Below are 15,535 nucleotides of genomic sequence, written 5' to 3'. Positions count from 1 at the left end.
CCTCAGTCTTCATCTACACTGGTACTTTTGTTGGTATGGGGTGTGAAAAAACACACCCCTGACTGACATACGTTTCACCGACAAAAGTGCAGGTGTGGATAGCGCTGTGTCGGCAGGAGAGGCTCTCCTGCTGACATAGCTAATGCTGCTTGTTGCGGGTGGTTTAATTATGCCAGCAGAAGAGTTCTCTCCCGGGGTGCTGGAACAATTTGTATAGTGGAGGTACTGAGAGTCATAAAACCAAACTGTAAACCCTGGATATGATGGGAACCACTTCAAGCCAGGGGATGCAGCAGCACCCCTAGTTCCAGTGCCTATGCTTTCTTCTGCTGGTGAAGAGTGGCTACAGGGGAGCTGGTACAGCTGTGCCATTGTAAGGTTCATAGTGTAGACATAGCCTCAGACTCCAGAACAAGGGCTTGTCTATACTTAAAATGCTGCACCACCACCACTGTAGAGCTTCAGTGAAGATGTTACTTACACCAACAGGAGAGGTTTTCCCGTCGGTATCGGTAATCCACCTCCCCAAGAGGCCATAGCTAGGTTAATGAGGGAATTCTCCCATCGACCTAGCGCTGTCTACACCAGGGTATAGGTCAGTTCAACTGCGTTGTTCAAGGGGGTGGATTTTTCACACCCCTAAGCAACATATTTATAGCGATCTAACTTCCTAGTGTGGACCAGGCCTACGAGTGGCTTCTTTTGACTTTAGCTTATATCTCTTTGGAAGCAGTTTAAGATAAGCCGAGAAAGATGCTTTTATACTGGCATAAGAGTGTCCACACTGGGGTTATAAATTCACACCTTACCTTATACCAGTATAATTTTCTCATCGAGACAAGTCCTTGGTTAGTGGCCTAAACAGAAGCCAAACTTTTCTGAAAATTCTGACCAACTATTGTGCTGTGCTCATTGCTCTGGGTCCAACACCAAGCTGTATGCATCTTGGCACCTCCACCTACCCTCTCCCCCCACGCCCCCACCTGCCCATGGATAAGGTCTGAGAGCATGCAGCCAAGACCCCCAAGCCAAGCGATGCTGAGGGGTACTTACCCTGATTACAGTCACAGCTGGCCCAGCCAATCACTCCAGAAGCAAGCCGGTAGAAGCACCAAGGCGTGGCTCCCCCGTCTGGATTTCTGCAGTAGTTGTGGTTCCCTAAGCCCCTGTCTGGGTACTGCTGGACATAATCAGGGAACTCTGCCCAGTTCAAACACTCCGACCCAGACTCAGTGACAGCCAATGAGCCATTGTAATACCCGAGGGGCCCAATGCCACACAAGCCGGACCCTGGAGACAGAAAGGAAGCTTTCAGGATGGCTTGCTGCCAAGAAGGGCTTGGATAAAGCCAGTATGTGTCACATAACAGCCCTCTTCTGCTGGCTCCTTCCATTTCTGCAACATTGAACCTTCATTTTCTTTTACAAATCAAGACTCTCTGCCCTGGGGTTGTGAAGAAAGCCTTGTAAATGTGATCTAATCAAATGTTTCCTGAAAAATAATAGCACTGAGAGTTGTGAACTCCCCTATCATCTGAAATGAGTGTTAACTCTGGACCCTAATGAAGACACCCAGCTATTTTGGGATGGTAGGCAGAATGCAAGCTCCACTAATACTACTTCTCACCCCACCCACTCTGACTCCTGAATAAGATACCCCTACATTTGGACATAAGCCTACTTGAAAGCCACACTTTATCTTTGAGATGAGCCAGACCCAGGCCCCTGTGAAATCAGATTCTGCAAAGGAGGGGGTGAATTTATAGTCCCCCCATGTGGAGACTCTTATTCCAGCATGCACTACATGCATGTTCTTTATTTACATGAGTACATCAGCTTGTCTATTTGAAAGCAGTGGGTTTACGGGGAGTACAGCAAACCCATTCTAAGCAGGCACAAAAATCCAGACCAGTGTTTATCCAAAATTCCTGCCTGTGAAAAAAATGTCAGTAAATTAAATATGTAGTTTTTGTGACAGATTGAAATCCTCCTTCATTCATCTGGAATAAGAGAGGGAAAAACACAATTGGCTTTCTATACCAGATAGGTCTCTCCAAGTGCAACATGTGGGAGAAGACCCTGGAATGAATTTCAGTATAATAGCTCTATTCATTTAATAAACAACCAGAAGCCAATACCCTTAGCAAACCCTTCTGCAACAGCAAGGATAAATATGTCCTGTACGACAAAGAGCTGATGTGTACAGAAGAATTACACTGTGCCATTGACCTTGAAAACAACAGAGAGGTTTGCAAGCCCAGCTGGAATGGGCTGTGGTGCCATGTATATCAGCAGGTACAGATACACTGTGAAGAAAGCAACATAAATGTCTAGAGAGAGTCACTTGGAAGACGATCTGTAGCCTGACTTGGATTCACTGACAAAGCCATGATGAGGGGTCGGTAAGACCTCAATATTTATTAAAATGGATTAAAGAAGGAGACAATGTGAAAGAGACAAAGAGAGAGGAAAGGGAAAGAAAATGTGGGATGAAGAGAAAACTGCAGCAGTATTCGAGATGAAGAAAAAATGAGGCTGGAAATGTAAAGGAGGGAGAGAAACAGAAACCCAAGCGTGCAACAGAGCAGAAAATGGCACGATGATGGGACAAGACAGAGGATGAGAGCAAGCCAACAGTTTCCATTCTGCTCATGGTCTCAGGGCACAGTGAGGCATCTGACTGGCGACTGAATTAATAACTTCTTGTTCTTACCTGCACTCTGCAAATGGTTTTGGCTGGGCTGCGATCCCAGGAGAGCCTGGGAAAGAAACACAAAGCAAAAGCAGAGAGATGATTATCCTGTGAAATAAACATGGGCAAGTCATGAAAGCTGCTCAGCCTCTGGCTGCTCTGGGGAAACACACCCTAGTAACCGCCTCTTCCCTGATTCCCCTATTACTCCTCTTAGAGCCTAATCACAGCTCTGCCCACGAATAACAAAATGAATAATTTGTAGGCTGCAGAGGCTTACCCTTCCTACAACAACCATGCCGCTAAAGGGCTGCTGCGTGTCATTTCCAGGCTTTTATCCAAGCGCTCTGAGAGGCATGGGGAGCTGGAGCAAGCAGGAGAGGAAGGGAGAAACAGGGGCCTGACCAAGATGTAGGGGGCAAAAGGGGAGACTGAAAGAAATAGTCATGCCCTCTAAAAATGTATTAGTAGTCCCTCCCTCTCTCCCTGCACAAACCATGGAAGTGGCTTCCTATGGCTGTGACAGTGAACAGGTCTGAAGATAGAGCATCTACCTGATGCGGTGGTGCCCTCAGGAGTCAGTGTTCACACTCAGAGAGCGCACCCACACACAAAACAATGAGTGTCTGTAAGAGGGAACTCAACAGGAACTTTAAGATTTTGCCTTTAATACAGTTCAGGGCTTGAAGAAGTGTAATGATACCTCACACCACACCACACCACACCAAACAGGGCTTGACATATTAGGAACAAGCACCAGGGATATGAAACAAAGCTCTGAGGTTTCTGGGGCTGCTGCCTAGCTCCAGCTGCATACCGTAGCATGAGCAGAAGCTTTCTGATGGTATCCACACCATTGCTGGCTGGGGGAGGGCGAACTCCACTCTGACATGACCTCTGTGCTTTCACAGGATTTGCAGGCAGGTGTAAGCTCTTCCCAGACCAGTGGCAACAGCCTGAGGCAAAGAGTCTGAAGTATATTTCCTAGCTCCTCACACTTGAGTTTACTTTTAAATAACCAGCAGCTTTTTACATGTGCAAGGATCACTAATTTACAGAGTGGGGGCATGTATATCTTTAGAAGTCTAGCCATCGGAAGCTGTTCTCACTCTCTCTTTTTACTGGAGCTGCCATGGTTTTGTCTCTCTCAGCTTCACCTCTTGTTCTGTAAAGGGGGGAGAGAACAATTTGGGATTGAAGCTAATTCTTTTCCTGTATTAAAGACTGTGGGCCACATCCATCTCTGGAGTAAACTGAGGCAATTCCCACTGGTTTCAACAGGGGTCAGACCTGCTTATGCCAGAACTGAATCTGATCAGCAGGTGCTGTCGACAATGGGACAGCACCAAGATCACCCCAGAAAAGCCAGACCTGAAATTCTAGATCAGAAATGTATCAATGACATTTCTGGAAATGCCAGATTAGCTGGGATGAGGAGGGGCCTGTGTTTGGGGCGGGGGAAAGGGGGTACATGTGTGTATGTGTGTGTAAACAGCAGTTAGATTTTTACACTCCATTGAGCAGGGAGCCCCTCTCTGTGTGTGTATCATACAGCACTGAGCCTACACAATGGAGAGTAAACCAACAATTCTTTGTACTTTTATAGCCACAGTCATCTGAAGATCTCAAAGCACTTTACAGAGACGGGAATGCCTCTCCCCTTTCAGAACCGGGCAAGCTGAGCCACAGGAGTCCTGTGCTTGCCCAAGCTCCCACAGCAAGACAGGTGACAGAACCAGAATCCATGTCTCCTAACTCCCCGCTCCCACAGGATGTGCATGCCCAGGCCAGTCTGCATGTGATAGGCTGGATTAATAATGGACTGCATGGAGAATGGATCCACCACAACTTGGAGACTGATCGTGAAGGAAGGGACTGCAGTCCAGACCCATGGAGCAATGTGCTCCTTCCAAAGCCCTCTCACCAAAGATTGGTCCCCTTAGCCCCCTCACATTTTAGCACGAGTGCAAACAGCCTGTCCTACATCCTTGGCCCCAGGTCCATGTAGCTATAAATTATCAGTCCACAACAGTAATAGGGGAGATTAATCTATCGGCAATAGGCAGAGACAAAGAGACCCTCCTGCTTTGGTCACTGCAGTGCTTGAGAAAACATGAGCCAAAGCAGCTGCACCCCATGCACCCTGCTCAGCTTCCTGTGGGTTGTATTTTCTGATTATGCTTTTTCATAGGCAAAAGAAGATACATAGCCCTCCTCCCAGCATAAACCCCCTGGTCCAGGGACAGAAGATAGCAGGGTGCTTCAGAGAGCATATTTGCTAAGTGCAATGTCCCCTTGCACAGGATATTAAAAAGCCATGTTACATTACAAGGGAGATATATTTTAAAAAAAAATCTCCTACCTCCACACATCTGAGGCAGGGTAACAAACTCAGCAGCAGGGTCAGGCACTTGAGAGCTTTGGGAATCTCCATCCTTCTTCCTGAGCAAAGTGGCCAGAAGCTTCTTCAGGCTTCACATTCTCGCTGCTGCTGGGTTTAGCTGCCTCCTCCTCTCCCTCCTTCCCCTGTTCTATTTCCCAGGGAGCAGGTCTGGAGCGGCGCAGCACTGGAAGGATCTGCACAGCACAACTCTGTCGTTTCAGTGCAGAGAAGGGAAGGAAGGGGATAAAAGCTCACAGCAGCAGCTTGTGATTTTGCTTTCTTCTCTCTTCTATTTCCTTGTTCTGGAGTGAGGGGAAGAGAATGTGCCCCGAGAATTTCTGACCCACCTTCAAAACCAACAGGAGGCAAGTGCAGACGGGCAGGGTACAGCCTTCAGCCTTCCAGGCTGCTTCCTCACCTCATCTCTCTCTGCCTCCTACCCTGGCTCTCTCCCCTCCCTCTTGCTTGCTGTCCCAGCCTCTTTTTTTGCTCTAGGTTTGTATCTCTCTCTAGTGCAAGCCTCCTCCTCTTCCCCTGCCTACCTTGCTGCCTAGCCCAGCAGTTCTCTCTTCTCTTAAGTTGACACTTCCCTCCTTTCCCCAACTGATTCTTCTCTCTTCCTATCCCTCTCCTGCCTGCAAGGGACTGGTGGACCTGGGAGGTGTTGATTTGTAACTCCCAACTAGAAAAGCTGCAGTAATAAAACTGAAGGTGTGGGGGAAAATCCTTTGTGTGTTTGCAAGACATTATGTCTCCAAGGAACTGGACTTTATCCTCCAACCTCTGTCTTCTTGCTCAACCACCTGCAGCTCCCTGAGAACCTCTTTTCTGGTCTCTGAACCCAGGAGAATAAGAGATGGAGCATTTCAGGTTAAGATGTCTCCTAAGAGAACAGAGTAGGTGATAGGGCACTCTCAGTGGATACCCCCCCCACACCCCAACTCGAGGGTGTTCCCATTGCTGGTCTGCCAGATCCTGATCGCCTCCAAGGTTCATCTTTTCAGCCAAGCATTTCTTTAACCTTGGGCTAAGGCTGGAAAGTTTTTTCCACTTGGTGGGTTGGGATGCTTGGTAAGGGATAAGACCCAAAGAGCATCCCCTAAACCAGAAGTGTCAGCTGGCCTGACCAGCTCAATGTTCCCCAACTTGCTACTGTTATCATCTGCATCTATAGGGTGTCATGTAATATGTCATTGGACATCTAACAGCTCACTGACGATTAATCTTCGTGTGTGATGTATGTACGGTCAACTCACAAATAATTACACAGAGCTGCTGGAATTATGATTAAAATGTGTTTAAACCAGGCATGTCGGGGGAGTTAATAAAGAGGGTTTTTCCAGACACAGGAATGCAGTTGTGCATGGGTCTCCCATGTAAATGGAGCAAGGTGTGACCAAAGACAATGAAAAGCACATTGGCATGCCAAACTCACTTAAAAACTCTCTGATTATGTAAATTTGTTTTACTTTTTATCTAAACCAGCCCAGTACTCTGACTGACTTGAAGAGATTATTAACTCCAGCCAAGCTCACAAGATGGTGTTTCTGGCTCTTTAAAGGAGCAGCAAACTAAATAACTTTGTTGAGCATTCCAGGAGAGGGCTGGACACTGCTGGAGCCAGTTTTAGGGAAATCTAGGACTGCAGGAGGTGTTGGGGGTCACTCTGCAAGCAGTAACTTGGCAGGGGAAGCCAGGGTAGGACCTGCATGTTTATCTGCTGGCTGTTGGAGTCTGCAGCAGCACAGCATTGAAGGTATCCAGAGTCGCAGGGCAGGCAGTGACCAACCCCTCACTGGTCTGGGTGGAACCCCAAATTGTCACAGGAGATTGGCTGTTATTGCTGTCTACTATGAGCAGTGCTAGTTGATTTATTTATACACCCCTTAATGTTTATCATTAATAAATATATGCAACGGGCCTGCCTCCCTGTCCACTTCCTGGTTTCTGTTGAGTGGATGCATTTGACACAGTTCAGGAATTTTAAGGATCTTTACACCTTCTCCATGCTGCTCTCAGCCCAATTCAATGGACATTCCATATAGCTGTACTTTTTTATTCCTGGGGAATTACCTCTTTTGGGATTTTGCAGCATGGAAATGTGGAATTCGCCTTGGAAAAGAGGTCATCTTGCATCTCTGAAAGGGAAAGTCCACTAGTCCACTAGGTAAGATTTCCAGGAGACCTTCAACACAAAAACATGGAACAGACTGTTGAAGTCCTTCTTGACTGGATGCAAGGCCCATTTCTCTCTCCCGGCTTATTACCAGCAATCACTGATTCCAGTCTTGCTGGTTTGTCTCATCCACAATCGCTTATCAAATGCAATTCAATGCTGTTAGAAGATGGGAGGAGGGAGCAGTTGTTATTGGGTGGATCCTACTGCAGTGTGCACTGGGCATTGCTTGTCTGGCCAAGAATTGCAATCATTTAATTAGGAACAAATCTCTGAACTGACAGCACTAAGCAAGCAGACAGGGAGGCAGAAGGGCAGACAAGAAGAGAGGCTAAAAACAGAGCCTCACCCCAGTGGCCTCTGCCTCTAGCAAGGCCCTATCACAGAAAGCAGCAGTGGCAGGGAGGGGAAGAGAAGAAAGGGATTTCAGCATGGGCGGCTGGTGAACCAGCCGTTGGGGGCGGCTAACCCCCAGCCCCTCCCCTTCTGCCTGAGGCCCTGCCTCTCTTCCTCCCCTTTTGCCCCTTCCTCCCCCACAGGAGCCCCGAGCACCCCCACCACAGCTGACAGTCTCCCCCACCCCACCCCAGCCCATGGCCATCCGAGCTCCCCCAGCCCTGGAGTGCCATGTGACTGGGCATAGGGTTGCCAACATTCTAATTGCACAAAACCAAACATGCCTGCTCCGCCCCTTCCCTGAGGCCACACCCCCTTCCTCATCCTTTCCCTGAGACCCCACCCTCCACTCACTACATTCCTTCTCCCTCGGTGGCTTGCTCTCCCCTACCCTCACTCACTTTCACTAGGCTGGAGCAGGGAGTTGGGGTGAGGGCTCTAACTGGGGATGTGGGCTCCGGGGTGGGACCAGAAATGAGGGCTTCAGGTGCAGAAGGGGGCTCCAGGCTGGGGCAGGGAGTTGGTGAGTGGGAGGGGGTGAGGGCTCTGGCTGGGGGTGCAGGCTCTGGGGTGGGGCTGGGGATGAGGGGTTTGGGTTACAGGAGGGGGCTCCAGGCTGTGAGGTGGGGCTGAGGGATTTGGAATGTGGGAGGGCGCCGTGGGTTGAGGCAGGGGATTGGGGCGTGGGAGGGGGTACGGGCAGTGATGAGCTGCCAGAAGCTGAAGATCCAGTTCCTTCAGTCGCTCCGGGTCTTCGGTGGCAGGTTCTTCACTTGCTCCGGGTCTTCGGCGGCACTGAAGGATCTGCCGCCGAAGTGCCGCCGAACACCCAGAACGAGTGAAGGGCCCGCCGCCGAAATGCCGCCAAAGGCGCACAGTGTCACCAGGTGAGTACATATTCACAGCGGGAGCCGAGAGCTGGGGCGGGATGGGCAGGACAGGAGTTTGCCCACCCCTTTAACAACCGGTTCTCAACCGGCTGCAAAATTTAACAACCGGTTCGCGCAAACTGTTGCAAACCGGCTCCAGCTAACCCCTGGATATGGGCTCTGGGCTGCAGGTGCGGGCTCTGGGGTGGGGCCAGGAATGCGGGATTCGGAGTGCAGCAGGGGGCTGTGGGTTGAGGCAGCGGGTTGGGGTGCAGAGGGAGTGAGGGATCTGGCTGGGGGTACAGGCTCTGGGGTGGGGCCAGGGATGAGGCGTTTGAGGTGCAAGAGGGGGCTTCAGGTTTGGGGGGGCTCAGGGCTGGGGAGGAGGATAGGGCTCGGGGTTAGGGTGTGGGCTTACCTTGGGCGGCTCCTGGTCAGTGGGGCTAAGGCAGGCTCCCTGACTGTCCTGGCTCCGTGCTGCGCCCTGGAAATGGCCAGTAGGTCCAGCTCCTAGGCAGCGGGGCAGGAGGCTCCGCGCGCTGCTCTCACCCGCAGGCACCGCCCTCCCAGGTCCCATTGGCTGTGGTTCCCAGCCAATGGGAATCTGGAGCCAGTGTTTGGGATGGTGTGTGGAGTGTGTGGAGCCCCATGGCCCCCTCACCTAGGAGCCGGACCTGCTGGCCACTTCAGGGGTGCAGCGCAGTGCCAGGACAGGTAGGGACTAGCGTGACTTAGACCCGCAGCACTGCTGACTGGACTTTTAATGGCCCGGTCGGCAGTGCTGACCGGAACCACCAGGATCCCTTTTCTCCTGGGCATTCCAGTCGAAAACCGGATGCCTGGCAACCTGAGCCGGGCAACACGGCTGCAGAGCCTCCAGCCTCAGAGCACGGGGCAGGTGGTGCCGCCCCAGCCCCAGCCAGCCTGGACCACGGAAGAGGGGGTCTGGGGGTAGGGTGTGGATGAGGCCACACCAGACTGGTTGGGAAAGTTCAGCCTCCCCAGCCTATAGTACCCACTGCCCATGGATTTCAGAGTTCTAGGGCTGCTTGTCCTAATGCAAGCTGAGGGGAGGAGTGGCTCAAACTGAGAGAGTAAAATGGCAACTCAGTGACAATGACTGAAAGTTCAGGCTTTGGAAATCCTTCACACCACAAGATCAACCGGGGAAAGTTTATCAATGCTCATTGTTAGGTGACAGCAAATATTTTGATCTGGGTCTCCCTTAAACGTGTTTATTGTTAGACAACCTTCAGACTAAGTCCTTCTCTCTGAGGAAAAGGCAGAGCAACAGCTGGAGACAGCCAGACAGCTCATCTGTTACAGCAGCTGAGGGCCTGGAAAGGACCAGCTCTATTCAATCCTGCCTTCCGATGGAAATTATTGTGGTTGATGATCTGCAGCAAGAGCCCTTGTTTTGGGCCACTAGCACAATAGCTAGTGGCTGCTGCTTTCTCCCACTCAAGACAGTTTCTGAGGTATTTCAAAGTGCCTCACCCTCAAACAGGAACGCAGGGCATGCTAAAAGCAATCAGCAGTCCATCAACTTCCATACTCGGTCTCTGGAGAAATAACAGCTCACACTCACACAATGAGACACTTGAACTTGCAGCATGTGCCCCTCTGCAATGGGCTGTTATCCGGGCTATAATTTCACTCTTGTTGAGACCTGACACTATTTCAGTTTGGCAGCTGCATCAAGGAAACAAATGTGGTAGCAAATAAAACTGACTTGGGCAAAACCCAAAGGGTTCCAATGGCCAGTCTGCCCTTTCCCTCCCCACCAGCACACACCATTTTGTACTCTGCTGCTGTCTAAGTGAGATCAGGGCTTGTTCATACAGGAAAGTGTTACCAGTTATTCCATGTAATTACAATGGTATCATTAAACCACTACAGTATTTCAGGTTTCAGAGAAGCAGCCGTGTTAGTCTGTATTCGCAAAAAGAAAAGGAGTACTAGTGGCACCTTATAGACTAACAAATTTATTTGAGCATAAGTTTTCATGAGCTCCAACTCACTTCATCGGATGCATTCAGTGGAATATTCAGGAGTGCAGGAGGAGGCTGTGGGTTGAGGCAGTGGGTTGGGGTGCAGAGGGGGAATATTCAGCCCTCACCTTACTTTATAACTTTTCCCCTGAATGCATCCGATGAAGTGAGCTGTAGCTCACGATAGCTTATGCTCAAATAAATTTGTTAGTCTCTAAGGTGCCACAAGTACTCCTTTTCTTTTTATAGTATTTCAGTATTACTTCCCGTGTGGACACCTTTATTCCAGAATAAGAGTGGCTTTTTCAGCTTGGTTTAAACTGCTTCCAAAATGACAAACTAAACTGAAAAGGGCCCTTTTATACTAAAATAAGTGTCCACCTGGGGGGAGAGGGGGCTCTACCAGTTAAAGTCCTCACCTTACTTTATAACTTTCCTGTGTATACAAGACCTAACTAGCTGCAAATCACCTCAATCCAGTGTGTATCTGTAGAGAAATCCCCTCCCTCCCCTTTGATTAAAGCACATCCCTTGGTCCCTTTGTGGGACAAACCTCTTTCAGCCATAGCCAGCAGATTAGAATCCCCCCGAAGCCAACCTACCCATGCTGCTCCTATGTAATCTGCACTGACCCCTTTAAGCAAGGAAAAGCTTTCCCTTCCCCTACTGTGCTATTGGTCTGAGGAGCTGATCCTGGTCTCCTCCATAGTAGTGGCAAGCTGTAACCATAGCATTTCTGAACTGCCCCCACACCGCACATGGCTCTGCCACCACAGAGACAGAGTTATCCTTCCCTTTGACCTATTTGTGGGCAATGAATGAGCACAGCTCAGGATTACGGTCTTCCCCTTAAGAGGTGCAACATCCTTGTGATGGGTTTCCCTTGGGCTGCCACTTGGAATTGGGGTACCACTGAGCCCGCTTGTCCCACCAGCCTGGGCTCCCTTCATATTGTATTGCTGAGACAAATCAGACAAGCCCTCAGGCTTTACCAGCACACAAACAGGTAGGAACACACCCAGCTGCAGTTTCACACAGATGCAGAGATCAGCTCTGCATGAGAAAGCTCAGTGAAAGAATTGCCCAGCACTCAAGTGCACACCCCCTCTGGGGTGTAAACCCAAAATTGTATCATCTTCTGAGGCACAGAGAACTATGCAGCATAAGCTCATTGAAATCCGTCCCCTTCCTCAACGTGGAGGAAGATATGCACAGCTTTCCCCCCCCCCCCCCGTTATGAATTCCACAAACTGGTTTTAGAGAAAACAAAAACAAGTTTATTAACTACAAAAGATAAATTTTAAGTGATAGCAAACAGATCAAAGCAGATTATCTAGCAAATGAAACAAACACACAAGTTAAGCTTAATATACTAAAGAAATGGTTATAACTAGCAAATTCTCACCCTAAATGTTGTTTTAGGCAGATTGCAGAGATTCTTGAAGGCAAGCTGCTCTCGCTTGCAGCTTAAAACCCCAGGTATTTCTTTCACAGACAAAACACCCTCCAGCCTAGGTTCAATCCTTTCTTCCCCAGTTCAGTCTTAGATGTTTACAGCAGTCATCTTGGGCAGGCAGACGGTGAAGAAGGAACCACGATTATGTCACTCCCTGGCCTTAAATAGGTTTTACATATGGCAAAAGGAATCCTTTGTCTTCCAGTGTGATTCCCACCCCCCACCCCCGGTCAGTGGAAAAGTACTAATTTTATCATGGAGTCCAATATCAGATGATATGATCACATGGCCCTGCAGCCATAACTCAAAGTCTATTTACAGCGTACACAGGAAGGCTTTCCAGGAAGGTGGGAGATCAGCATCTTCAAAGACCTATTGTTTTTCCTGATGGCCCTTTCCAGCCAGCAATCTAGACTGCTTGTATTCTGTCCAGTGGGCGTTCACCAGGTGTAAACACATTTGTAATAGGTGCATCAACAATATTCCTAACTTCAGATACCAAAATGATTCATGCATACAAATATGATAATCATATTCAGTAAATCATAACCTTTCCAATGATATCTCACATGACCCATCTTGCATAAAATACATCTTAGATATGCCATAATCATACTATAACAATATTTCTCTGAAGAACATGGGAATTAGTGTCACAATCCCAATCCCCCTTTGTCAAGAAGCAGGGAGGTGGAATTGCTTTCTGCTTCTGCTGTAGGGTCAAATCCTGCTCACATGGAAGTCAATGGCAAGACTCCTCCTGAATTCACTGCAGCAAGCCTTGGGCCTTAGGCTATGTCTACGCTGGCAATTGAACGACAAAACTTTTGCCTTTCAGAGGTGTCCTCCCACCCCCACCCTGAAAAGACAAAAGTTTTGCCACGACAAGTGCCAGTGTGAATAGTGCATTGTTGTCAGATGCACTCTCCTGCTGACAACGCAAACTCCACTCGTTGGGGGTGGAAGTTTTATGTCGGCAGGAGAACAGACAAACAGTGGCTACACTGCATGACTTTTAGCAGCACAGCTGTAGCAACAAAAGCTGGGTAGTGTAGACATAGTCTTAGTCCCTCATCCTTGTGGGCTCAGCACAGAGAACAGCATTTTTTTAAAGATCAGGAAGTGACACTGACTTCGTATCCTTCAGGAGAGGCAATCTTTTACTTCCTCAGTAATGTGGAGGTCACACACCCTAACACAGGAACAGTACACCCCCTGCCACCTCCTCATCTACGTGCTTGTAACTAATCGAGTCAGTTAATCCAGATCAGCTTTGCTGCCTGAACCGTAACTGTAGTGCAGTGGATTTCCCTGTGACTGTTGTTTGGGTGGGTGGACAGCAGGGAGAGAAGAGACTGTTTAGCAGCCAAAGAGTCAAGTTACTCTCTTCCTTCTAAGACTCTAGTGACATGAATGTGATGTGGGGATGTCAAAGGATACCCCTTCCCCCAAAAGAGAGGTTGGAGAGCGAAGGTATTAAAACAAATCTGAATAATCACACCCATTATTTAGCAAATCCACACTAGATCAATCCAGACCATGTTGGTACTGTGCCCAGAAGTCAGTGAGCCTACAAAGACACAGGCATTACCATAGGCCATTTGTTTTTCTCCTTTTTTGATATTACTCACACCAATCAAAGGTAGAATGGGTGCAAGAAGAAAGTTATTCCATGCCTTCACATCTGTGTATGCCTCAGGAATTCTGAATGATTTCCTGTCTCCTAGGAGAGCACCGTTTGTGTTCAGGGAAGTAAAGAGAGAATATTGTCTCCTCCATACACCTTATCATTTTATCATATAAGAGAGGGATTTAAGAGTGCAATCATGCCCAGAGCTGGTGATAGCCAGGCTGTAAGGTGAGTGGAAGAAACAGGGAGAATAAGATCAAGGAATTCTAACAGGTTTGCTTAAATCCTACTTAGAGAAGGAAAAACAGCTAGGTAAACTTTCATTTAATTAACACTTTCCCCACTTCGCTATTATGAAGGTACAGCACTCTTGAGAAAGGCTGTGGTGCTAAATGGAGCAGCAGAATCTAACAGGTACATCCAGCTTCCAAGATCCAGCAATATCACCATGTACATCATCCAGCAGTGCTCCCACAGAACTCATTAAGAGGAGATAATTATCCTCTGCACAGTTGCACACAGTAAGCATCCCAGGGACTGTTTCTGTTAGTGAGCGAGTAAATGTCTCAACACCCCAGACTCTCTGCTTAATTACAAGTGTAATAGTCAGACAGAGAGTGATCATAGCAGCTATAACTGCCCAGGACACAGTCAGCATCCACACTTAATGACTACAGCATGAAATCCAGAGTCAAGTGAACTGTCAAAGTAGTTTTTAAACAAACAAGTATTGTAATACCTAAGTGCATTAATGGAAAAGAAAAAAAACAACAGAGCACATTCAGTGCTTTAGCAACTGTAAGACCCAAGTATGGCATACTATGGCTATGGTAAAGATATAGCAGAGATTTAAATGATCAGAGAAGGCAACTAAATCAGTGAGAAGCACTGCATAATTTACTAATGCGACTGTAAAATCGGGGATTAGTTAGCATGGAACATACAGTTAAAGGGACTCCAATGAATTATTTGAGATGAAGGTTGAAGAAAAAAAAATGGATAGTTCCCTCTTTTTCTCCCTATCCTATAATAAGAGACTATTTGTTGATGTTCATATCAGATACATATAGAACAAGATACTTGTCTCTCCACCTGAGTAAGGGGCATGAGGCTATGTTCAATGCTAAAGGTTTTAGAGTACAGAATAGACAGAGCAGTCAGTGGGAGAGGTGATCATAGAATTCACGGCCTCCTTGCTCCCAGCTTAGTGCATATTCTATTTAACCAAAGGGTATTTGGCAAGTCTCTCATCCACATCATCCGGCTTGGCAGTACTGTGGGCCAAGGAGACCAACCCTGAAATGCAGAATGCACCACAAAATCCAGGCCCTTATATGCAGAACTTCCTCCCTGGACCAACAGGTAGGGACATCATCCTCTTTCAGGTTCCTCTTCAAGACCCATGATGCCACCAAGAAATGTCTGCCATCTTATATTGGCTAGGTTGTGGGACAATCCACTGCAACCAATGCTCATGAACTTATAGTTAAAGAAAACCACAGATAATTTGGAACTATCAAATTGAACAGACTGGGAATTGGGGACCTTTTTCAATTCCTCACTTTCCCGTGTTGTGTCATCTTTGATAAGTCACTTTATCATTCTGTTCTTGCTTCCTCTCCCACCACTTGTTTTGTCCTGTCCACGTAGAGCATAAGCTGATTGGGGCAGGAACTGTCTGTAAGTAAACTGTATAGCACAACAGGGATCCGATCTTGATTGGGGCCTCTAGGCACTACTGTAATACAAGTAACAGAAACGAATCCAGGTAACATTATCTTATTACTGTTACACCCATGCCATGCTATGCGCCCCTCCCTCTTTCTATTGTCCACTAAGGCCATGTCTATACATACAGCGCTGCAGCGACCCAGTTGTACTGACACAACTGCATGACTGCAGCGCGTCTGGTGAAGACGCTCTATGTTGATGGGAGAGCACTC

At 48.1% G+C, this 15,535-nt stretch overlaps 1 protein-coding gene across 3 annotated transcripts in view; it reads right to left on the bottom strand.

The window, feature by feature from the left end:
- The window catches only part of LOC140914606 (neurotrypsin), a 37,782-nt gene extending 30,534 nt beyond the window's left edge, over nt 1-7,248 (bottom strand). Inside the window, exons 1-4 of one of the 3 annotated variants that reach the window (XM_073352866.2) lie at nt 7,148-7,248; nt 5,054-5,376; nt 2,713-2,758; nt 1,054-1,290 (exon numbers count right to left, since the gene is read on the bottom strand). In XM_073352866.2, coding sequence (XP_073208967.1) covers nt 1,054-1,290; nt 2,713-2,758; nt 5,054-5,125 — 355 coding nt within the window. In that variant the 5' untranslated portion in view covers nt 5,126-5,376; nt 7,148-7,248. Of the gene's footprint in view, nt 1-1,053; nt 1,291-2,712; nt 2,759-5,053; nt 5,933-7,147 lie in introns of those variants that run through there. The other 2 variants (XM_078853772.1, XM_078853773.1) reach the window with 2 other exon arrangements.
- Nucleotides 7,249-15,535: the final 8,287 nt, after the last annotated feature.

This window comes from Lepidochelys kempii, chromosome 7 (assembly GCF_965140285.1).
Source record: "Lepidochelys kempii isolate rLepKem1 chromosome 7, rLepKem1.hap1, whole genome shotgun sequence".
In the NCBI taxonomy this organism is placed as follows: Eukaryota; Metazoa; Chordata; order Testudines; family Cheloniidae; genus Lepidochelys; species Lepidochelys kempii.
Note: the sequence above shows the minus strand (reverse complement) of the source record. Positions and strands in the feature narration are given on the sequence as shown.